Source organism: Excalfactoria chinensis, chromosome 2, assembly GCF_039878825.1.
Source record: "Excalfactoria chinensis isolate bCotChi1 chromosome 2, bCotChi1.hap2, whole genome shotgun sequence".
Taxonomy (NCBI): domain Eukaryota; kingdom Metazoa; phylum Chordata; class Aves; order Galliformes; family Phasianidae; genus Excalfactoria; species Excalfactoria chinensis.
The window spans coordinates 21,432,041-21,453,565 of NC_092826.1; the positions used below are offsets into that span (position 1 = coordinate 21,432,041).

The 21,525-nt window shown below is 39.8% G+C and overlaps 1 protein-coding gene across 1 annotated transcript in view; it reads right to left on the reverse strand.

Annotated features, from left to right (window-relative positions):
- The window catches only part of CPQ (carboxypeptidase Q), a 153,201-nt gene that overhangs the window by 82,571 nt on the left and 49,105 nt on the right, over nucleotides 1–21,525 (reverse strand). Inside the window, exon 4 of the mRNA XM_072328974.1 lies at nucleotides 13,782–13,989. Within this exon, the coding sequence (XP_072185075.1) occupies nucleotides 13,782–13,989 (208 nt within the window). The remainder of the gene's footprint in view (nucleotides 1–13,781; nucleotides 13,990–21,525) is intronic.

A 21,525-nucleotide genomic window follows, 5' to 3' on the forward strand; every position in this document is an offset into this window, starting at 1 on the left:
TTTCTTTGGGTTTATTTTAATACTTAAACAAGTGAGCAAGAAACTATTTTCTGAATGTTTCTCTTTCCTATTTCCTTTTGACACATAAATCAGAATTGAGGTAACAGTGCTGGGTAGGAGAGGCCACCCCGTAGGTCACTTCAAAATCTGAGAGCGATTACTTTCCATTTGTAACTGAAACAAACGATCCTTGTATGACCAGCACTGCCACATCAAGTGGTACACTGAAGAGGAAAAATCTCTTTAGAAACAAACAGTTGCAAAACTCTGACCTCCAACCACCTTCAGTTTTCCTTCAGATTTGTTCTTGCAGAGTTGGAATTCCCAGCACAAAGCAGCAGCACTGGGGGAGCTGCATTCAGGATTCACGTGGGCATTAAGCAGGACAATGGCAGTGCAGGCCTACAGTTACAGCTTCACAACAGTACATAAGCATTGACGGCAAACACAGAATGAGTATTTAAACACAACTCTGGCATGCTGTATATTCACTCAAAAACATGCTCCTGCTGGCACAGAAAATGACAGCCTATTCATGGCTGAATCGCAGAGCTGCAGGTCACAGTCTTCAGGCCCATGTGAAGGGCCTTCCTTGTCCCTAAACTGCACTTTACTACGAGGCATCTCATTTCATCCACCACCAAAAAGGATTTCATCATATGCCACTTTGCAGGCCACGGTGCAAGAATCTGGCTGCAGCACACAGCCAAAAAAATGATCCCTGTACGCGGGTTTCAAACAAACGTGTGGAAGAAGAAAGACTATCTACCCCACTTCAAAAGGGAACTGCAGTAATTCAGCTGGCCGGGATCAAGTCTGGGGGAAGGCAGTTGATTTACTACAGTACAATGAGAGGGGATGGGAGCTAGAAATTTGGCATCTCCACCACTGCAGACTTCCCACTGCAGTTCATTATCTGTTGCTGGGTGGATTGTTCCAACAGTGAAGGTTGTATCAGGTCAAAGACTAAAACAGTAGGCCACACTGTGGTATCCTGAATTCACATCTGCTTTGCTTTTGTAGATTTGTAATAGGTAAGTTACATAGAGAGTTCTTTTATTCATCACAATTAAATATTTTTGTGCCCTTATGAACATGAAAAGGTGACACAGAACGATCTCATTCCTTCACTCATGATCTCAGTCAATTTTACTTTTTGTGCTATCATTTTTCCTTCATTTTCATTCTTTTCACAAAGCATTAAAACAGAGTGTAAGAAAACTCTTTTAAAAAGGCTACTAACTTCCAGATCCCTTTTCGAAGGTTCAAGGAAGTTTATAATTTACATTTCAGATTTACCACTGTTTGTTTTTTTTATGGAACCCACGTTGATACACAGGTCCAATCAATTCCAATCTCACTTGCAGAACAAAGCCTTCAAAGATGCATGTTTGCTAAAACTGCAGCAGAAAATTATTTCATTTTCTTCTAAAGAAACAAGTTTTGATTAATTCTGAAGCACTGGAGAGATAATGAGTACAGCTCTGAAAACAAAATTTCTTCTCATAGCTCTGTCTAGAGAGCTACAATTTTTGTAGAACGTTACCTGACAGAGCTTATAACTGCAGTTGGTTCACCAAAGAAGAGAGAAACAAAGACAACTCTTATTCTACACCATGGGAGATGGATAATTTCAGTTCCATGATAGGGAAGACAACACATCACCTACTGACATTACATTCATATCTCAGGTCAATGTTGCATCCAAACAGCAACAAGCTTCCTTTGTTCATGGTGCTACAGTTAATTTCTGCCTCCACTTGGTTCAACATCCCTGCTGTAAATTGATATTAGCAATTATGATCCACATTACAATTAAATACCTGGTTTCAGACAAATGAAAAGAAAAACAAAAAACAGTTTTCTGCTTTTTTGAGCATTTTAAAGCGCTCAAAGAGAAATGAACTTACTGAAAATACATCAGCATCTTTTTTTTTACCACCCTCGGAGAAGAAACTCTTTTCTCTTCCAAAGACACACATTTAAACAAAAACACAATCGTAGGCAAAAAAAAAGAAAGATTCTTTAAAAACACACCAAAAACACCACCTGTATTTACAACAGTTAATATGATTTCAGTGGCACTGGGTTTAAGGCGCTAAAATCGCTGCAATTAGCTTTTCTGTTTTAACCTCTTGGTGGCTTTGGAAGATCATCTTATTAAATGCAGTAAGTGATGCTCTGTTAAGCAGTGAATGGTTTTGTTGGTATTTCTAGTTGTTCTTCCCTTAAGTATAATTTTTCCCTAATTGGGAAACAAAACTGTATTATCTTAGTGCTTTCAATAGGAACTTGGATGTCTTTAACAAAATCAAATATAGCAGCAAATGATTTGACAGACATGCAAATTACATATTTTTCCATCTGTATGCTACTGTGTGGATTGTTGGCCGGATCTTTAATAGCTGACACTAATGGTTTATGACACTGCAAAATCCTATGCTTACAGGTCACTAAAACAGTTTTAAACGTACTGCATAGGGAATAAGATAAACAAAGCTTTTGCAGCAATTACAGCATGTGAAATAATCAGATGCTCTCTGCACATCCTGAGCCTTTGGCACTCATGAAAGACTGACAAAAGTCTTCAATTGCTTCAGTACAAACACCTTCTCCAAGTGCCATCCTTCAGTCCCTAATTTGTGGATCTGCCTAAAACAAGCTTGTTTACATGGCAGGACACACATTTCCAGGGAAAAGCTGGATGTCACCACTTTACTTTCATGCCACAAAAGTTTTACCACATCTACTCAATCCTAAATACATCACAACTGCGCACAGCAAACAGGGAAAGAATCCAATACAAGCCACCGTACCGGAGGTACACCATACATTCCATTTCTTCCTCCTAAAGACAGGTAGATCACATTTCTTATTTCACAGTATTCATGATCTGTACCAATTTGTCAAGATTATTCAGAATCTCCATTCCGTCCTCCAGAGTACTTAGTACTTTACCTTGCAGACCCTGGTTAACACTTGCTATCACGTTCTTCTTTCCTTCACGTTGTTCCAGACATCATCAGATTTGGAGAGTCATACAGAAGTGCAACCAAGAACATCCACTTATTTGTTCTTAATTTACAGCAAAATCTGATACAGGTGAATAGAAACACCTTTTAGTCACTGCTGACTCTCTGCAACAAATAATCTCAGCCATTCTGAAAGGCTTGCTGGTTGTTTTATAGAAATGAAGATGGCAGTGTAAATTGAGCATCTCATAACGTCCACATATAAGGGACATACAGCATTATACATTCTAATACAATGTAGAAATTTATCAACACCAAATTTACTGAAATTTAGACATTCTATCAAAGCCAGCTTATTTGTATTTCTTTGCGCTTAGTTGTATCTCTTCCCTGAAATTCAGCATTAAATTCGTGTAGGCAATTTTAAATTAAATGACAAATTAATCAATGAAAAAGTCAATGCACGACACTTGGTGGTAAGGGTACAATCCAATCATCTTGTCTAACTTATTTGAAGGTTGGAAACTCTAATGAATGAGGAAAGAAAAAACTAATCTTCAGACTTGTGCTTGCTATAAATAGGCTTATTAACTACAGACTATTTATATGCACGGTGCAACAGCTGCAGACTTCCAGAAAGACTTGCTAAACAACTTGCAGAATGTGTTAAGAGACAGTCAAATGTACCATCAGCTAAGCATTAATTCCAGTTAAGTGAGCACATCCCTGCAGCACTTCAGCATATAAACTGAAGTCAGTGGACATCAGGCAGAAGCAAAGAACAGAGATCCAAGATACTTAGATCTCAGGTTTGCAATGCCAAGAAACAAAATCATACAAGCAGACCACAAGTTGTACTATCTTCTTGTAAGACAGAGAGGAATGTAACTGACAACAGTTCAAGACTGTGTTTTCCCTTTCCTTCACAAAAAATAACCACTGTCTCAAGTCCTCTTCTGTATGATTTGAAAGAGGAAAAAGAAGTGAGGACATCACATTTTAGAGCTCAGTAATCACTGTTGGCAAGAAGCTGTGTGACAGACGTTTCCCATTTGGAATGGTAGGACATGCTCTACTTTGCTGAACAGCAATCACAGAAGAAGGTGCTCGGTAACTATAGCTCATATTTATAGCTTACAGCAACAAATTCCATAAGAATGAAGGAATATTATTTCATGAAACAACTTACTTCTCCCACAAGCAATACATTAAACTTGGCACACGTAAAGGATGAGAGAAATCTTTGTCCTGTTGACATCAGTAAAAGCACAAACTAAGACCAATGACCATTAGACCAGGCAAACAGATAAAAAATAAAGCCCAGATTTTTAAGTAATACAGAAGTACTGAGACAGCATTAACATCCTTCCCTGCTGAGCTAAGGAAAACCCCACTTCTACTTGAGTATCAGCAGTTAAGAGAAAACACTGATTTGGTGCAATTTCTAAAGCAGTATAGTTCACAGAATGTTGTTTCATCTTACATCACGATATCATTCCATTCTCCACCCCGTATATGACCATTTATGTATGATTAGATGAAATGAGATATGGGATAGGGGGTGGGAGTTAAGCAGTGTATATCAGGCCATTATACACTGTTCTTGAGACTAATATTTCACAAATGTGGTTGTAAATTCCAACACTGAAATGGAAATCAGATGTCGAGGGACTTTGTAACTACCAGAAGAGTAACCATTTCAGTTTTTCTTTTGTTCAAATCTGTAAACCAAGTCTATGGAATAAATGACAGAATAAAAACCAACGGGGAAAGCAAATGCAGATTGTGAGAAACATATTTTTTCAGTGCATATAAAGGAGAATACTTAAAGAACCTGCAGTGCAAAGTAAATTTTCTGTTAAAGGTCCCTTAATAGGCCTTTTGTTTTTTTCCTTTTCAACTTCAACCAAAAAGTGTAATATAAAGAATAGGAACTCACAGAATTTGTATGCTACAGATAAACTTTTAAATATCAACATTTCCGCTAAATATATAATATGTATAATATATTATATATATGGGAGTAAAGATAATTATACAATAAAAACTGAAAATTTAGTTTCTATTTAAGAAGTCAAAACAGTGCTTTATTGTCTTAGACACTGTATCATTACTTTATACGTTTACCCTTTGGTTTCCAGTTTATGCACTGCCAGTGTAGAAACTCATTCCTAAACACCTAAAGTAGTTTAACTTTTCTGACCAGAATGGCTGAAAAGAGTCAGACAGAATGACTGAGGCTGGCAGAACCCCCTGGCTATCTGGCCCACCTCTGCCCCAGCAGGGACACCCAGAGCAGGGGGCCCAGAAGGCTTCTGAACATCCCCAAGGAGACCTCAGGGCCTCTGGGCAACCTGTGGCAGTGCTCTAGCAATGCACAGCATAGCAGTGCTGCCTGGTGTTCAGAAGGATCCCCTGTGCTCCAGTTTGTGTCCATGGCCTCTTGTCCTGGCACTGGGCACCACTGAAAGGAGACTCACTGCATCCTCTTGGCACCTTCTCTTCAGGTGTTTATAGACACTGATGAGATCTCCCTGAGCTCCCTGAGCTTCCTCTTCTACAGGTTGGGCAGTGCCAACTCTCTCAGCCTCTCTTTACAGGAGAGACGCTCCATATTCTGCAGTATTTTGATGGCACTGTGTTGGACTCTTTCCAGTATGTCCAGGTCACCAAGAGAGGGGGGGGCAGAACAGGATAACCATCACCCTGCAGGTCCAGCTATTCAATCCACCTCACTGTCCATCCAGTCCATACAGCAACAGCTTCCCTCTACCGGGATCACATCGGTATAGTGCCAAAGGCCTTAATGAATATTCACTGCTCTCCTCTCATAAATCAGGTTGGTCATTAAACAACAAGAACTAATCAGATCAGTCAAGCATGAGTTTCCCTCAGTGAACTCCTGCTGAATACACCTGATCATTTCCTTGCCCTTCATATGACTGGAACTGTTTCCCCAGGTGAGCTGTTCTATCTAACCACATTCCTTGGGATCAAGGCGAGGCTGACCAGCCTGTAGCTACCTGGGTCCTCCTTGCCCTTTTTGAATATATAAGTGACAATGACTTTTCTCCAGCCTTCAGGCACTTCTCCAAACTACCAGGACCAATTAAGGATTATTGAAAGCAGCCTTGCAATGATACCTGCCTGTTCTCTCAGCACGCATAGGTGCATCCCAGCAGGAATAACATTTTATTAACAATCATTTTAAACAAACCTTTCTGGTGAACATGTGCTTTACAGTTTATTTTTCTTTGCCAAATCACAATAAACTCTTTCGAATCATTGTGACTACAATTTACCACGAAGTTTCAATGAAAAACAGCAAGGCCCTCAAGGTCCTAGAAGCCTAAGGGACTCTTTTTAGGTTGACGAAAATATATAAAAACTGTATAACAATGGAATAAAGCAACAGGAATGAATGATATAATGATATCAAAGTTTTGAAGAATATACTAGTGAGGCAAGCCAAGGAACAGAGAATAACTGTCTTAAAAACCACGGCGACTGTGGTCAGCCCCACCATTTTTACCAGCTCTCTCCACATCTTGATCTCCAAGCAGAAGTGCTAAGTGTGAAATCATAACAAGTGAATTCACAATAAGTGAAGTCTACCCACATTTTTGCTGCTGGTTGTTTCTCAAGAAAACCATCTTTCTGACCATTAAATCTACTAACTGCTATATATTTTAGTAACTGTTGCTCTGTTGCTACAACCATAAGCTTCTTGCCACAAGACCTCTACTGTTCAGTTCCTGTCTATGTTTCAGCGTGACTGACCAAGCCAAGTACTTTTCCCCTTTCACTCAGCTTCAGTCTTCATGTTTTAGATTTCACTCCTTTTAGTTCCCCTTCTACTCCACTAATCAAATCTTTCTCCACATTGGTCCTATTTGTTGGAATCTCTGAATCTGTACCAAACAGATCTCTACATCCAACCCACATGCTCACAGACATGCCATTTTCCATTAAACTTGCATGAAAACATCTATTCCTTTTTTAACACTGCATTCATCTCCTGGACTGCAAACTCACAAACTCTCTTGGTAGTTCTTCTTTTGTACAAGGTCTAACATATAGTCTGCCCCTAACAAATAGAAGCATGTTACTGCAGCTATTTGACTTCTACCTTAGTGAACAGATGGTTTTGCACTAATCCTTGACACCTGGCAGTAGCGTTTCTGGCACCTACTTATTCAGAATGAAAAGCGGAATTCAGTTTCTTCCCTCCTTCTTCCTCAATATTGTGGTTTCTTACTTCATGCTTCAGGCAACCACTACATCTGCCAAACCAAGAACTACCCTTTAGATGCTGTTGTGTATCAGAATGAAAGAAGGATCCGGTATCATTTTAGAAGATATCTTTTTCAATGTGGAAAAAAAAATGCTTCCACAATCATTCTGTAAACCCTGTGTGTATTTGTAAATTATTACTGAAATAAAATCCCACACTAATTCTTCAGACTACTGTGTGGGAGTACAGACAAAGGAATGAGTAGGAAGAAAAAATATTACAGCGTATCTGCTTATACTGGTATCATCAAAAGGACTACAAAACTGTGTGCTTAGATACATTCGCCAGCAAACTGTTTCATTGTCATTTCTACCATCACAAATATCAGGTGCAGTTTAGCAAGAAAAGTAGCTAAAACTCAACATTCAGAAGATCACAGTCCTCATCTCTGGTCACTGTGAGCCTGGCACTTCAGTAACCTAAAATACAACCAGTTGCTTGACAGCGGGTTGAATCACCCCACTTGACAGAGGTGCAGCTCCCACTGGACAGCAGTCAGGGAAGGCAGGCAAAGCTGACACTTAATTCACACCACTGACTCATACACAATGGCAGCTCCTGTGCTTCAGTGGGCAAGAGAAGAATCCTTGTAAAGACCTGCTGCCTTACACCCCATGGAGTTCATCCCTTGCTTCTGCTCTTCCATCATCAAGCTGAGAGACACAGGACCTGGAGACCTCTCAATGATCAGCAGAAATGGTTGAGCAAGCCCTTTGCCTGTTCTCAGCTGCCCATTTATAAATATAGTCTTATCATTTTGATACCATCTGAACATTACAAACATCATGTTACACTAGTGCACCTAAACTGATGTTTTTCAGCAGAACTATCAGAAGTATCATATTTTTTCAAAGCTATTTGAATCTTTCTTCCATAAGAGTGCACTCATTCCACTGATATTTCAGACTCCATCAATGTAGTACAGTGCTTTTCGACTGTTGCCCTCTGCATACATACAAATCACCTATAAGATGTATTTGTTGCATACACAGATATTGAGATTTATCAAAAACAAAAAAGAAACGAACAAAAATAAAGCCTTCTTGAGAACTCACTGGTCACTCAGAATCTTAAGGAGATCTACTGCCAAGTTCTCCTCTAGAAGAATTAAATGCTTTCAGTCACCTCTTGGGTTTTTAATGAGCAGTTCAAGTTTTAGAAGAATTGCCAAGCTCTACACACCACAAAATGCTGTGTGCACTTCGGACTGAAAATTCCATTTTCAGACTGAAAAGAAAAAATAACAAAAAAGAACAAAATTGTCAAGTTAAAAGTTTTCCTCCGTATCAGTTTCGTATTAATTTGACTGTTTTTATCACGACAAGACCTCTGCCGAAGAACAAACTATGGCGATACCCTGACTGGCACAAGGCACATCATGCAAACAATCCTCCAAGTAATAACGCAAAGTCCTATTAGTAATAATGTACACACAGACAAGTACACTGGGTGAAAAAAACACCAGAGAGAGAGTGAAGAAAGAACAGCGGCATTCTTAGGAAATACTTCATTTTCTTTGAAATGTTGGGGTCCATTTTTGCTGAAAGAAACAATACCCTTTCTCTTTCTCCTTCTTTCCCATCAGTCTGTGACTCTGAAGTAATGGGCTGGCACTCTGGAAAACCTAATCTCCATAAACATCTCCTCAGTTCTGAGTAGCTGTGACAAGCATCAGCTTACCATCACACAAGACAACCTCACAAAAGGCACTTAGAAACCCTCGAACATTTTGAAATGAACAGCAAAACAATCCACATGGAGCAAATGTGCTAATGGAGACATAATGTGATGGCACCAGGCTCTTAAAACATCCCTGCTCAAAACTCCATTGTATGCATGGTTTAGTTTGAACATAGGGATATCTGGAAGCCACATCAAAGGGCTAATGGATAGACATTTTGTTAACATATGTAGAACTGATGCCAGGCCATAAAACAACATTGTACTGAGTATTACACATCTTCAGAGAAGCCCTTTTTTTTTCCCTGATGCTTTTCTTTTGCAGGAGGAGGAGGGGGTCTACAAATTATTTCTTTCCTTATGCGCATGAATGCCTAGCAGACTCAGAAGCCTGGACATTTTTATGTTCTCTTGTTCCCTGGAGTTTTGCCCAGTATCACAAATTCCAAGAGAGGGCTGATTTTTGAAATGGGGAAGGGAAGAAGAACGTAAAAGCAAATAAGCTGCCTTTTCCTTTGTAGAACAGATTCTGTTACATCAATCACAGATTGGTAAAGAACTTCACAATCTATTACCTTTGCATCTCTGTTTCTCAGGTCACTCCCAGGACAGCTACTTTCAAAGTGCCATCCAAACTTGGCTCAGAGCTACAGCACATTCTTTAATGGTCTCTTATGCCCGTGGTGTTCAAAACAGTCACTTTTCAAATGGTACTTTTTGTAGATATGGCACTCCATAAAAACGGGAGGCAAAAAAGCAGTGTAGAGTGAATTCCTGGAACAGCTATTCAGGATTCTACAAAAGCCACTTATAAGCCTCTCTCTTTGCGCTCTACAGTATTTATGCTAGATCACAGAATAATGAGCAATCATTAAATGTATGCACTTTGTAAGGCACTTAGGAAACTGTTTTCCCATCGCTTATTAGGTGTAAAGTAAGTAAAACAGCACTGTACACCAAGAAATATGCAGTACAGAAAGATACTGAAAGTCAGGATTACAGAAGAATTACATCTTTATCCGCTTTGATACCTTCGCAGTTAATCAAATATTTTGCAGTTCTGTGTTTGGCACATTAGTTACACTGAAGCCAGATTAGCAAGAAACAGTCACTGTACGTAGCGTTTCCCCAGAGATGGGAATGGTTGCTTCTGCACTTTAAGACCAATTGTGCTACATCTGTATTAAAATGAAAAGACAAACATGTTTTACTGCCAGCTCTGCCTGAATATCAAATGAAAACCACATTAGTTAAGTTGTGAATTTCTCAGTCAGTCAGTCTCCGGTGTCAGTTTACACAGTCTATATAAAACAACTCACCAGTACACAACACGGTACAAGAGGATGCTAACAGTATCATCCCAGGTTCAACAACATGCTTCAAAAACCCCTTCCCCAAAACAAAAGTCAGGAACAGACTGCAAATATCTCTACTCAGCAAGTTCTGATGCCATATTTTTTTCATTTCACAAACTCTAGCTCAACTGCCAGGAGTCATATGGGCTGAAATATGTTAAGCCCCACAGCCCACAGGTTTTCCACTCTCCTGCTGTCCTAAGCACCGTGGGAATGTGATTCCAAGCTCAGGAAGGTTGCCAGGGTATCGAGTCATAGCATGTTTGGTCCCACTACTTCCGACCTACTTATATGTAGAAAAGCTTGATCTTGAATTCATTATCTTGTGGGCACAGCCTCACCTCCTTTAAAGAGATTTAGGCTTCAGCAGGAACTAAGTGAGCACCTGAGGAGTGACAGTGATGATGCTGGATGTCTCTGGGTGTGTCTGCTCAGAACATGCAGTCACGTCCACTGCGATATCAGCAAGGATGTTGTATGGGAGAGCCGCACCTCCCTGGCTTAGAAGGAGTAACACAAGAGAAAACAGAACAGAGGAACACTGGACTATACTGGCACTGTGATAAAGCGCATTTACCTTTACTGTTCAGATTCCCTCTACCCCACTTAAAACTTAGTAATGCAAAGTTGCAACACAAGGTAGGTTTCAAAGTACACTTATCTTACTTGGAACAATTGATGTCAAAGCATTTGTTCACTGCTCCTGTCTGGCCAAATCAAAAGGACAGATCCAAACACAAGAAATATCACTGGGTTAATTGTTCAAACAGCTGTTACTGGGTGCACCCAAGTCTCAACACCTGTTCTTGAAGATTCATGCATGAGCTTCATGCTTCACAAAGCAGTAATTATACTTCTTGCATTGCTTTAAGTGGTCTAGAAATGTAAATGTATTAAAGTTTTGCATGGGAGCCTAACTAGGTTGGGCTAAAAGGTTGGCAAGTTCAACAGCTCTATCAAACATCATGACATCAAACACTCCTCGCAAAAAAGAAAACAAAGCACTTGTAGGAAAACATGCCAGAAGTGTTTCAACTACTTTTAATTTTACTTCTTTTTGCTTTTCCTCCTCCATTGCTACATGCCTGAATACACACACACACACACACACACACACACAAAATCCACATGGAAAAAATGACTTAAAAAGGAAGCTCTGAACTGACATCCTGCAAGAGTGGTCAGTGGTCAAAGAATAATAATAAACACTGCTTGCAACAGATAGAATTTTTAAACAATTATGGTTTCAGTCTTGGTGCCTGCTTTTAACAAACATGTTAAAATCTCAGAGGAGGAATGAATGAATGATCTATAAACCAGGCAGTATATTAAATCCTAGTAAATACACCAACAAATACAGGCATTCCTAACATAGTTATTTCCAGAACTGTGTCATTGCTCACCAGACTTCATCTGTATTCCACCACGACTCTCACATTCAGTTCTGTTCCAGCTTTTAACTTACAACTGCAATATCTGTGATTGGTTACGTTTCACAGACTCCAGCCTAATTTGAACTGTATGGCTTTAGACCTTTGTCATAGCTATCCCACCCACTGCTGGTTTCTCTCCCAGAGTTCAGACATCCAGATTTGCCTTTCTTTCATTTCAAACCTCAAACTGAAATTTTGGTCCCCGGGAAACAGCACCTTTCTCTTCCACTGGACTTGTAATGCATTCCTAAACACTTTGGCATAAAAGGCATTGCAAGAATTTGGGTCTGCGATGTATTTTTTTGCCTGAATAGTTAGATTTTTTTCTGGATAACAAAGTCGAATTGGCGTAGTGAAGCATCTATTAGGCTTCCAGGAACTGAGCACTAAAAAACCTAAACATTCACTTGTTTTATTTTTCTGTTTCTTGGTTACTTTTTCAAAGTGTGTACACTACCACTCCCATTAGCATCAGCAGGGGGTTTGTAAATAAGTCTTTATCCAGCATTTCAAAAACCTGAGCTTTTTGGGGTAAGAAGAGATCACAATCCATTTCATTACTTAAAGACACAGAGCAGGATAGCAAAGAGCATTTGAAAGCATACTTGAAGGTTATACTTGGACATTTTATAATCCAGGTTGAAATACCACAATATTGAAATCCACCAAAGGTAACTCAGGAAAGGTAGTTTATTAGCTGATTAGCATATTACAGCCTCTTGTAATCCAACATGTACTTACACTGTTTTATAAACTTGATCACTGTCTCTAACTCAGTACACACTTTATGAACCTAAACTCACAGCTGTAGGCATGTAAAGCAATCAGCCACAATGGTCATCACTTAACTCCTTGCCCGGTGATCAAGCTTCTGAAATTGCATATTTGTGTTAATACTGAGGATTTTGAGACATTGAAAGCCAAAGCTATGGAACTTCTACCTTGGAACAGATCAAAGTTTATAACAACTATGGCCAGATTATCCACTGAAGTTAGAAGACTACAATGTTTAGAAAGCAATCGTGGCTCAGTAGATGTACTTGAGCAGCAATTCCTACTGCTACTGCAAGTGAGGTTGTATCAAAATTTTCATGAAAAAAAATACTGGCAGAAAATTCATTCTGTGTTGTAAGCTGACATAGAAGACCTCATAGTAGGCCTAAATTCTCCAGCTCTACAAACGTAGTTTGTATGATTTTTGGCTAAGAACTTGAAAGAAAAAAGAAACAAGAATGTTTTGAAATTGAAATCAGCAATTTTGGATCAACCCGTGTTCAAACAGAGATTGTAGATCCTTCTTAGTGTAGACGGTTCATTCCTCATATCTGACACACATACACAATTTCAGCTAAATGTAAAAAGTAAAATAAAATAAAAATTAAAAAAAGATTAACTGACATCCTATATTCATTTTCAAAGTTAAGGAAATCTCAAGAAAACAATTCTATTTCCAGACAGCAGAACAGGTGGATGATGAAACTGCTTGTAGATTACTAATAGAAAAATAAGCAAATTCCAAGCACAAATCATAATCATAACTTTAACTTATTAATTAAAATAATAATTGTACTATTGCAGTGCTAGGATTTCACCTTTGCTTGCATAGATGATGTGATATCTGTGCAGATGGCACTACTTAACATGAGCTTTAAGCTATGGAAACAAAGTAAGATGTTAAATTATTCACAATATGGTTGAATTCCCTGTTCTTACAACACAGCAATGCTTATAGCCTTATAAAATAGCACATCAAGTACATTCAAAGCCAGGCTGGATGTGGCTGTGGGCAGCCCAGTCTGGTGGTTGGCGACCCTGCCCATAGCAGGGGGGTTGAAACTGGATGATCATTACGGTTCCTTTCAACCCAGGCCATTCTATGATTACAAATAAGCCAAGTGGTTTAAATTCTGCCAACAAGTCCAAAATGAGGACAAACGGGTGATCAAGAGATACTCATTTGAAGGATATCTTATGAATGGGTGTTCCTTGGGGTTTCCTTCACATTTATAAGAGCAAAATGAGTTTATTTTTGTATATTCTCACTCACCTGCTCTGGATATTTGCTTCCAACTATTTCTGCCACTGTGTTAAAAGAAGTAGAGTCTGGGTAGGTCCTGGCCCCCATCTTCAGGTACACAACGATCTTAGTGCCTCGGAAAGACATCCGTGACATCATTTCAGCATCTTCCACAGAGATGCAAGCAGTGGGAATCTGGGGTATGCCAGACTGATAATCCTGCCAGCCAGTATGTGGGCTACAGGAAAGAAAAAATAAAACAGTGTTAACAACTTAGCATGTAAGCTATTACCACCGTTATAGAATGATTAAAAAGAACACTTCCACTGCTATCCACAGCACACTGTGAAAAGGAATATATCAGTTATGTTGGAATAAATCTTTTCTAGAGAATACCTCAAGCAGTTTTATACTTATCAGTATATCTGACTGTCATCATTCCTGGGAAGTTATTCTGTGTCAGCACAATTCAGGTGCTTTGACATTACAGTAGTAAATCCTCCGATACCACATTTTGCTGCTTCATCAGGAAGAAAAACAATGAAAAGTCAGTAAGTGCATTTTTTTTCCTGTGGCAAATAACCAAAATAATATTCGCTGCTTCACCTATTTCAACATCAGAGTGGCTGTCAAAATGACACCTACTTTGAACAGCACTAATAGGAGCGACTTCAGAAAGACAGTGAAACCATAAAGTACACATTTACTCATTTTCAGTGCACTTAAGACTTCAGCCACCACCTGCTGAGGAAATAAAATTCTTCTTAAAAGCAATTCATTTTAAACAAATTATGCAAAAATGAAGAAAAATATACGGCATTAATTGCTTCAGTTCATTTAAGGAAATGTGGAGATGAAATTAAAAAGAAATCATACAAAACTCATTAAAAAGCGTTAATCTTACAGTTTCACATTTTCTTTCACTAAGATAGCAGTAGGTAGCCATAGTTCTTCCAGTATAACCCTCTGTTTTCTCCCAGAAAGCTACAGATGTTTCACTACTATGTACAGCACATTATTCCCCTTCCAGAAGCTCCTTCTGTGCTACCTGAGGTGACTCCACATCTGGCATCACAGACTGCTAAAAGTTAATGGACATTCTCTGGTGCCATGGTTGGGATCTTTGGATCAGATACGCAGAAAAACTACATGCAGAAAAAAAGAGAAACTGGGAAATAGATGTATGCCCAAGTCTGAAAATACTCCTGATATTTAAACAGTCATTTCCTTTGTTTCCCATCCATTAAGTGGGAGCAACATTGTTCCTTGCTTCAGAGACTTTGATGAGAACAGACTCAATGCACACCTCAGAATCATTCTGATTTCACAGTAATGATAGGAAACTGACTGTTATTCAACTATGCCCTACATCCCAAAGCAAGCTTAGAACTGCACACTGAAATATTAGGGCAAAACTCTGCACAAGCTGCTCTTCAGTACTGGCCATTCTCTGCACTGAGGTTTTATGCTGAAATAATATTGGTACATCTCCCGACAGATTTTTCTCCCTTCATTTCAGGTTTACTTCATAATTCTTGTGTTTCAGACACTGCCCAGGAGAGGCATCTCCAATGTACATAAAATTCTCAGTCGTGTAAAGTTTCCTCAATAATCATGAATGTACTATTTATCTCAGTTACTAAATAATGACTTTCTTAGTGAAATACCTGTGAAGGAAGTTTCCAAAAGAAATCTCTAAAAAGAAAACTAAGCCTTTTTTTTTTTTTTTTTGCCTTCATGTTACCCCATAAAGAAGAGCTGAAGTTGAAGCTTTGAGGACCGATTACAGACATTCCTCACACTAGCTATTACATTATCCACATATTTGTTAATCACAGAATGACCAAGGTTGGCATGTACCTCTGAAACCATCTGGTCTTCTCTCCAGCAGAGACATCCATAGATGCTTTCCCAGGGCTACATCCTAGACATGAAATCTTCACCCATATGCCTACTTATAGCATTGAACACATATTTATACATATTTAAACAATAAATCTGTGGTTTTTAAGTCTTCTAACATGGAAAAATACATTTCTGATATTCCTGAAAATGTGTGGAGAGATCCACTTTCTAGGGATACAGATTAAACAAAATAGGAGAGATAGGACAGTTATAGTTCTTTAGAGAAAATCCCTCTCATCTCAACAGTAAGATGTACCATAGTCCATAACACAACTAGCAGACTAGATGCATTAAAACATTTATTTGAAAATGACCTTATTGCTCTCTTCCAGTACCTGAAAGGTTCCTACAGTGAGAGTGGGGCAGGTCTCTTCTCACTAGTGACAAGTGACAGAACGAGGGGAAATGGCCTCAAGTTGCGCCAGGGCAAGTTTACGTTGGATATTAGGAAGAACTTCTTTACAGAAAGGGTAGTTAGGTACTGGAATAGGCTCCCCAGGGAGGTGGTTGAATCGCCATCCCTGGATGTGTTTAAGAGCTGTTTGGATGTGGTGCTCAGGGATATGATATAGCAGAGGTTTTTTTAGAGATAGGCTACTGGTTAGGCTGTGGTTGGACTTGATGATCTTCAAGGTCTTTTCCAACCTGGGTAATTCTATGATTCTATGACTACTAAAAATCATTTACAGAGCTTCCATAGGAGCTGCTTCAGAGTGGCATCAGATCCATTCATCAAGTGGCAATAGTTGAAACAACAGAGCTTCCCCAGACTCCAGAGAGACCCCAGGCAGGCAGAATCCTTGTGCCGTAGAGCCCTTGCCAAGCTGGATGCACTCATGTAGGCTTACAAGTTCAGATCTTACAGATCTTTTCTTTCCCTTTTCCCCATAACAGTCCCTCAACCCCAATTTTTAAACTACTCCAAGAATTTGCTGCACATGTTCAGTATTGGAGTGTTTGGGGATATAGTTAGAATGCTAACCAGGAGACCTTCCAAAAAGCATAAAACAAACAGTAGACTGAAAGCAACCCAAACAACCAACAGTACGACCATTTCACATATTAATGGTCCAAAAAACCTTACATTTCAACAGCTGTGCAGAAACAAACAGTTAAATGAGCCCATTCACCTGCATCTTCTGGCGAGATTATGGCTTAGTACTAACATGCTGTGGAACTGCTGAGCAGCGATAATTCAGGATATATCACCACCTGTATTGATTCCATTCCTCTTATTACTTCCCAGATGTTCAACAAAAGAAATCCCTAAAATCATATTTGTTTCTCCTGTGTAAGTAGCAATCACATTTCTTTTGGATGCTCAGTCCCAGCACCCCAATGTAACTGTGAATAAGGCTCCTGACAATGTAGTGAGATGCATGCATGCTAACACACCTGAAATGAATGACCATTTACAGGTACTGTGCTTATCTAGCCAGAACCAAAATAAAACCCAGAAGACACCTGGAAATGTTGTCTTTTTTATGCTCGAGTTATTTCTTTACCAAGATTACTACACTAAAAGTACCCAATCATGACATTCTGCCGCAGGCAGATAGTCAGCTACTGTTCAGCTGATATCAGGATTCCAAGGAAATGATGACTGCCCAAGTGACTGGCAAGCAAAAAGGAAGAACTCCAAGAGTTACCACCGTAAGACTCAGTGCAGCACCACCATACTGTGTATTCCTAGAGCTATAAGGCCAACTCACAGACTGACACTAGGAAATATCCATGGCAGACACTGCAAATATTGAGTTATACCTGATTAAAGTTTACATGTATGCAATACATACAATGTGTTCGGTTCTACATAAAAAATTGTGTAATAAAGTGTCAAAGAGGATACTTAAATGCTAAGTGGTATAAATTAAGTCACTTTTATGCAGAGATAATAAAAAACTTGCACCTTCCACTCTTTGCTCCTCAAAAACAAAAGGAAGTATCACAGAGAATCAGCTCAAAAGCCAAGCTGGTGGGTCTTTGCAACACTTGTTCTTCTCAGAATCATAGAATGGTTTGGGTTGGAAAGGACCTTTAAGATCATGTAGTTACAGCCCCCTGCTGTAGGCAGGGACACTTCCCTCTACTCCAGGCTGCTCACAGCCTCATCCAGCCTGGTCTTGAATGCCTTCAGGGAAGAAAGGGCATTCACAGCCCTGCTGGGCAACCCGTTCCAGTCTCACCACCCTCACAGTACAGAATTTCTTCTTTATGTCTAGTCTAAATCTACCCTTTTCCAGTTTAAAGCCATTTCCCCTCATCCTATCACTACATGCCCTTAGAAAAGTCCCTCTACAGCTTTCCTGTAGGCTCCCTTCAGGTACTGGAAGGCCGCTATAAGGTTCCCCCGAGCCTTCTCTTCTCCAGGCTGAACAGCCTTAACTTTCCCAGCCTGTCCTCATAGGGGAGGTGCTCCAGGCCTCTGTTCACCTTTGCAGCTCTCCTCTTGACCTGCTCCAACAGCTCCATGTCCCTTCCATGTTGGAGGCCCCAGAACTGGATGCAGTTTTCCAAGTGAGGTCTCATGAGAGCAGAGTAGAGGGGCACAGTCACATCCCTTGACTTGCTGGTCAGGCTTCTTCTTAGAGGCAAGGAACCTTCAGTGCTTCCTCCTCACACTTGGGGGTGACATCAGCTTCTGGCACTTCAGAACAATACAGTCTTGAAAATGCTGTCATCCATCAAAACCTTAAGGGTAATTACACCATGTCACATTTGACGTACCCATATTCCAACACCACAGTCAGGTGTTCAGTAATGGAGAGGGGGTAGAGACTTCATATCTTTTATTTTCTAACAAAAGCGCCTGTTCTTTAGATTTTAATTCTACGGGATTACCTTACATCCATATTTAAGCAATTTTTTTACAGCTGCTTAAGAACACTTCTTTACAAATCTATTAATGTTAATAAAAACTCATCATCGTTTAGCCTTGACGTTCCTATTCAATTTTTGACAAGATTCAGATAAATAAGGCTTTTGGGTTTTGCTTCTCATAAACACATAGACTTCACATCTTGGAATGTGAATTTAATGGAATGTAAGGAGTATCGTAGTATGAAAAACAGCAGTAGAGGCTCCAACAAATAAAATATTCTCTCTTAAAAGTGTGTGTCAAATAACAAGTATGAAAAAAAATGTGGCTTGCATCTTACAGAGAAGTGCAAAGGCAGGGTAAAAACAGTCAAGAGGCTGTTAGTTAATTAGTCTGTCTTCAAAGTAAAGCAATCAAATGTGGAGTCACTAAAGACTGTTGATGAAGGGATGAATAAATGGTGTCAGATCAGTACTAACTATTTCTACTGTGTTAGCTGACCTTACATGGTTCATTACTTCATTCTTTGACTACCAACCCTTATCTCCAAGGTAAGCTAAAATGCTCAAGGACAAATAAGAAACAGTGCTCCAAGCTAAACTCAATGCTCTAACAGAAAATGCATCTCAGGTTGAAGCCTTGGGCAAATTTAACAGTATCCTAAAGGTACAAGTGAGCATAGTATTACAAGAACTGTAACATGATTCTAAAGGAAAAAAAAAAAAAAAAGAAAGAAAACAGGAAAAAAAGAAGAAAAAAGAAAAGAAAAAAAAGAAGGAAAAAAGAGAATTTCTTAGTGTGAAAGCATACAAATATCTCCTTCAGCCATCACATGTATACACACACTCCAGTTCACAATTCTTCACTCTAACCCTGGGTTGGGAAATACAAAATCGAGGTTGCCCGAATAACCTCAGTTTATCCCCTTACATTAATGCATTGTGAAACTTCAGCTACACACCTGATAATGTATTTTCTTCAGGACCCAGGCCAAGTTCATTACACTAACCATGTCTTACTTCCTAAAATACTTTCTTGACTTGCACTACAACTGTATTAATCTCTAGCTTAACCATAGTGAGATCAAAGCCTTAACTAAGTAATAAAATCAAAGAATCATAGACTGGCTTGGGTTGAAAGGGACCTTAAAGATCACCTGCTTCCAATTGCCCTGCCACCCACCAGATCAGACAGCCCAGGGCCTCCTGCAACCTGTCCTTGAGCACCTCTAGGGATGGGGCATCCACATCCTCTCTGCATAGACTGTACCAGCACCTCAGCTTCCTCTGAGTGAAAAAAATCCTCCCAGTATCTAACCTAGATTTCCTCTCTTTTTATTTCCTCTCCTTTAGTTTAAAACCATTTCCCCTCATCCAATCACTATCAGACCATGTAAAAAGTCTGTCTCCCACCTGTAAAAGTGCTATGAGGTCTCCTCAGAACCTGCTCTTCTCCTAGGCTGAGTAAACCCAGCTCTCTCAACCCTTCTTCATAGGACAGTTTCTCCAGCCCTCTTATCATTCTTGTGGCCTCCTCTGGACCAGCTCCAACAGCTCCACATCTTTCTTGTGCTGGGGTCCCAACACCAGTAGTACACATTACACCAGATGAGGCCTCACAGGGCAGAGCAGAAGAGTACAACCACCCACCTCTCTCTATTGGCCACTCCTCTTTTGGTGCAGCCCAGGATACTGTTGGCCTTCCAGACTGTATGTGCACACTGTTTGCTCACATCAAGCTTTTCATCCACCAGAACTCCTAAGCCCTCCTCTTCAGAGCTGCTCATAAAACGTGCTCCCAGTCTGTACATATATCTAAGATTGCCCTGACTAAAATGCAGTGCCTTGCACTTGGTACTGCTGAATCACAGAATTGCAGGAGTTGGAAGGGACCTCTAGGTATCATTGAGTGCAACCCCGCTGCAAAGCAGGCTCCCTGCAGCAGGCTGCACAGGTAAGGGTCCAGGCAGGTCTTGAATATCTCCAGAGGAGGAGAATCCACAACTTCCCTTGGCAGCCTGTTCGCATGTTCTGTCACCCTCACTGTGAAGAAGTTCCTTTGCATATTGGTGCAGAACTTTCTATGTTCCAGTTTATGATTGTTTCCCCTCGTCCTGTCCCCACAGACTGCTGAAAAGAGGTTGGCCATGTCCCTTTGACTCCCACACTTAGGATACTTAACATTAATAAGATCACTTCTGAGTCTTCTTTCCTCAAGGCCAAACAGACCCAGGTTACTCAGCCCTCCCTCAGAGGGGAGATACTCCAGGCATCTTTATCATCTTTGTGCCCTCTGCTGGACTCCCTACAAGAGACCCCTATCTTTTTTGTACTGGAGAGCCCAGTGCTCCAGGTGAGGCCTGACCAGGGCAGAGTAGAATCTCTTTAGATTCATGTGGGCCCACTTTTCAAACTTGTCCAGGTACCTCTGGATGGTGTATGTTCCTTCTGTAGCATCAACTGCACCACTCATCTTAGGGTAATCTCCAGACTTGCTCAGAGTACACTCAATCTCACTGTTTGTTCTGATAAAGATGTTGAGAAGCAATATGGTTGAAGAGTAACAGGAGACCCACGCAGCAGCACAGTCCTTACAAAACAAAACTTGTTCTTGGGCACACTTATACACTGTGTACATCAGTTCAAGATTGCCATCATTATCTGGATAGAGAGGCCAAGATGTCCTAATCCATATCAGAATAAGTCAAAATGTGAAAAGTACTGATAATCTTCTCAGAATAACTATGTCTTTAAAAATAAACTAAAATACTGCCCATTTACAGTCACTTGGCAAAATATAAAGGACATAAATTCAGCCTAATTTTTTGTTTGTCATCATTTGTCCCAAGATTCTCTCGCTTTATTTGCTTCTTATGTTGGCTTTTGTAGGATTTCATTTCTTGATTTACAGCAAGTTGAAATAATTGCAAGGCTGTTAAATTGAAAACAAAACATGAATACACAGAAAATTCTAAGAAACTATGAAGCAAAAGTACAACCTTGTACAATTATAGAAGATAATATAGCTGCCTGCTGTCAGGCAAACTAGTTA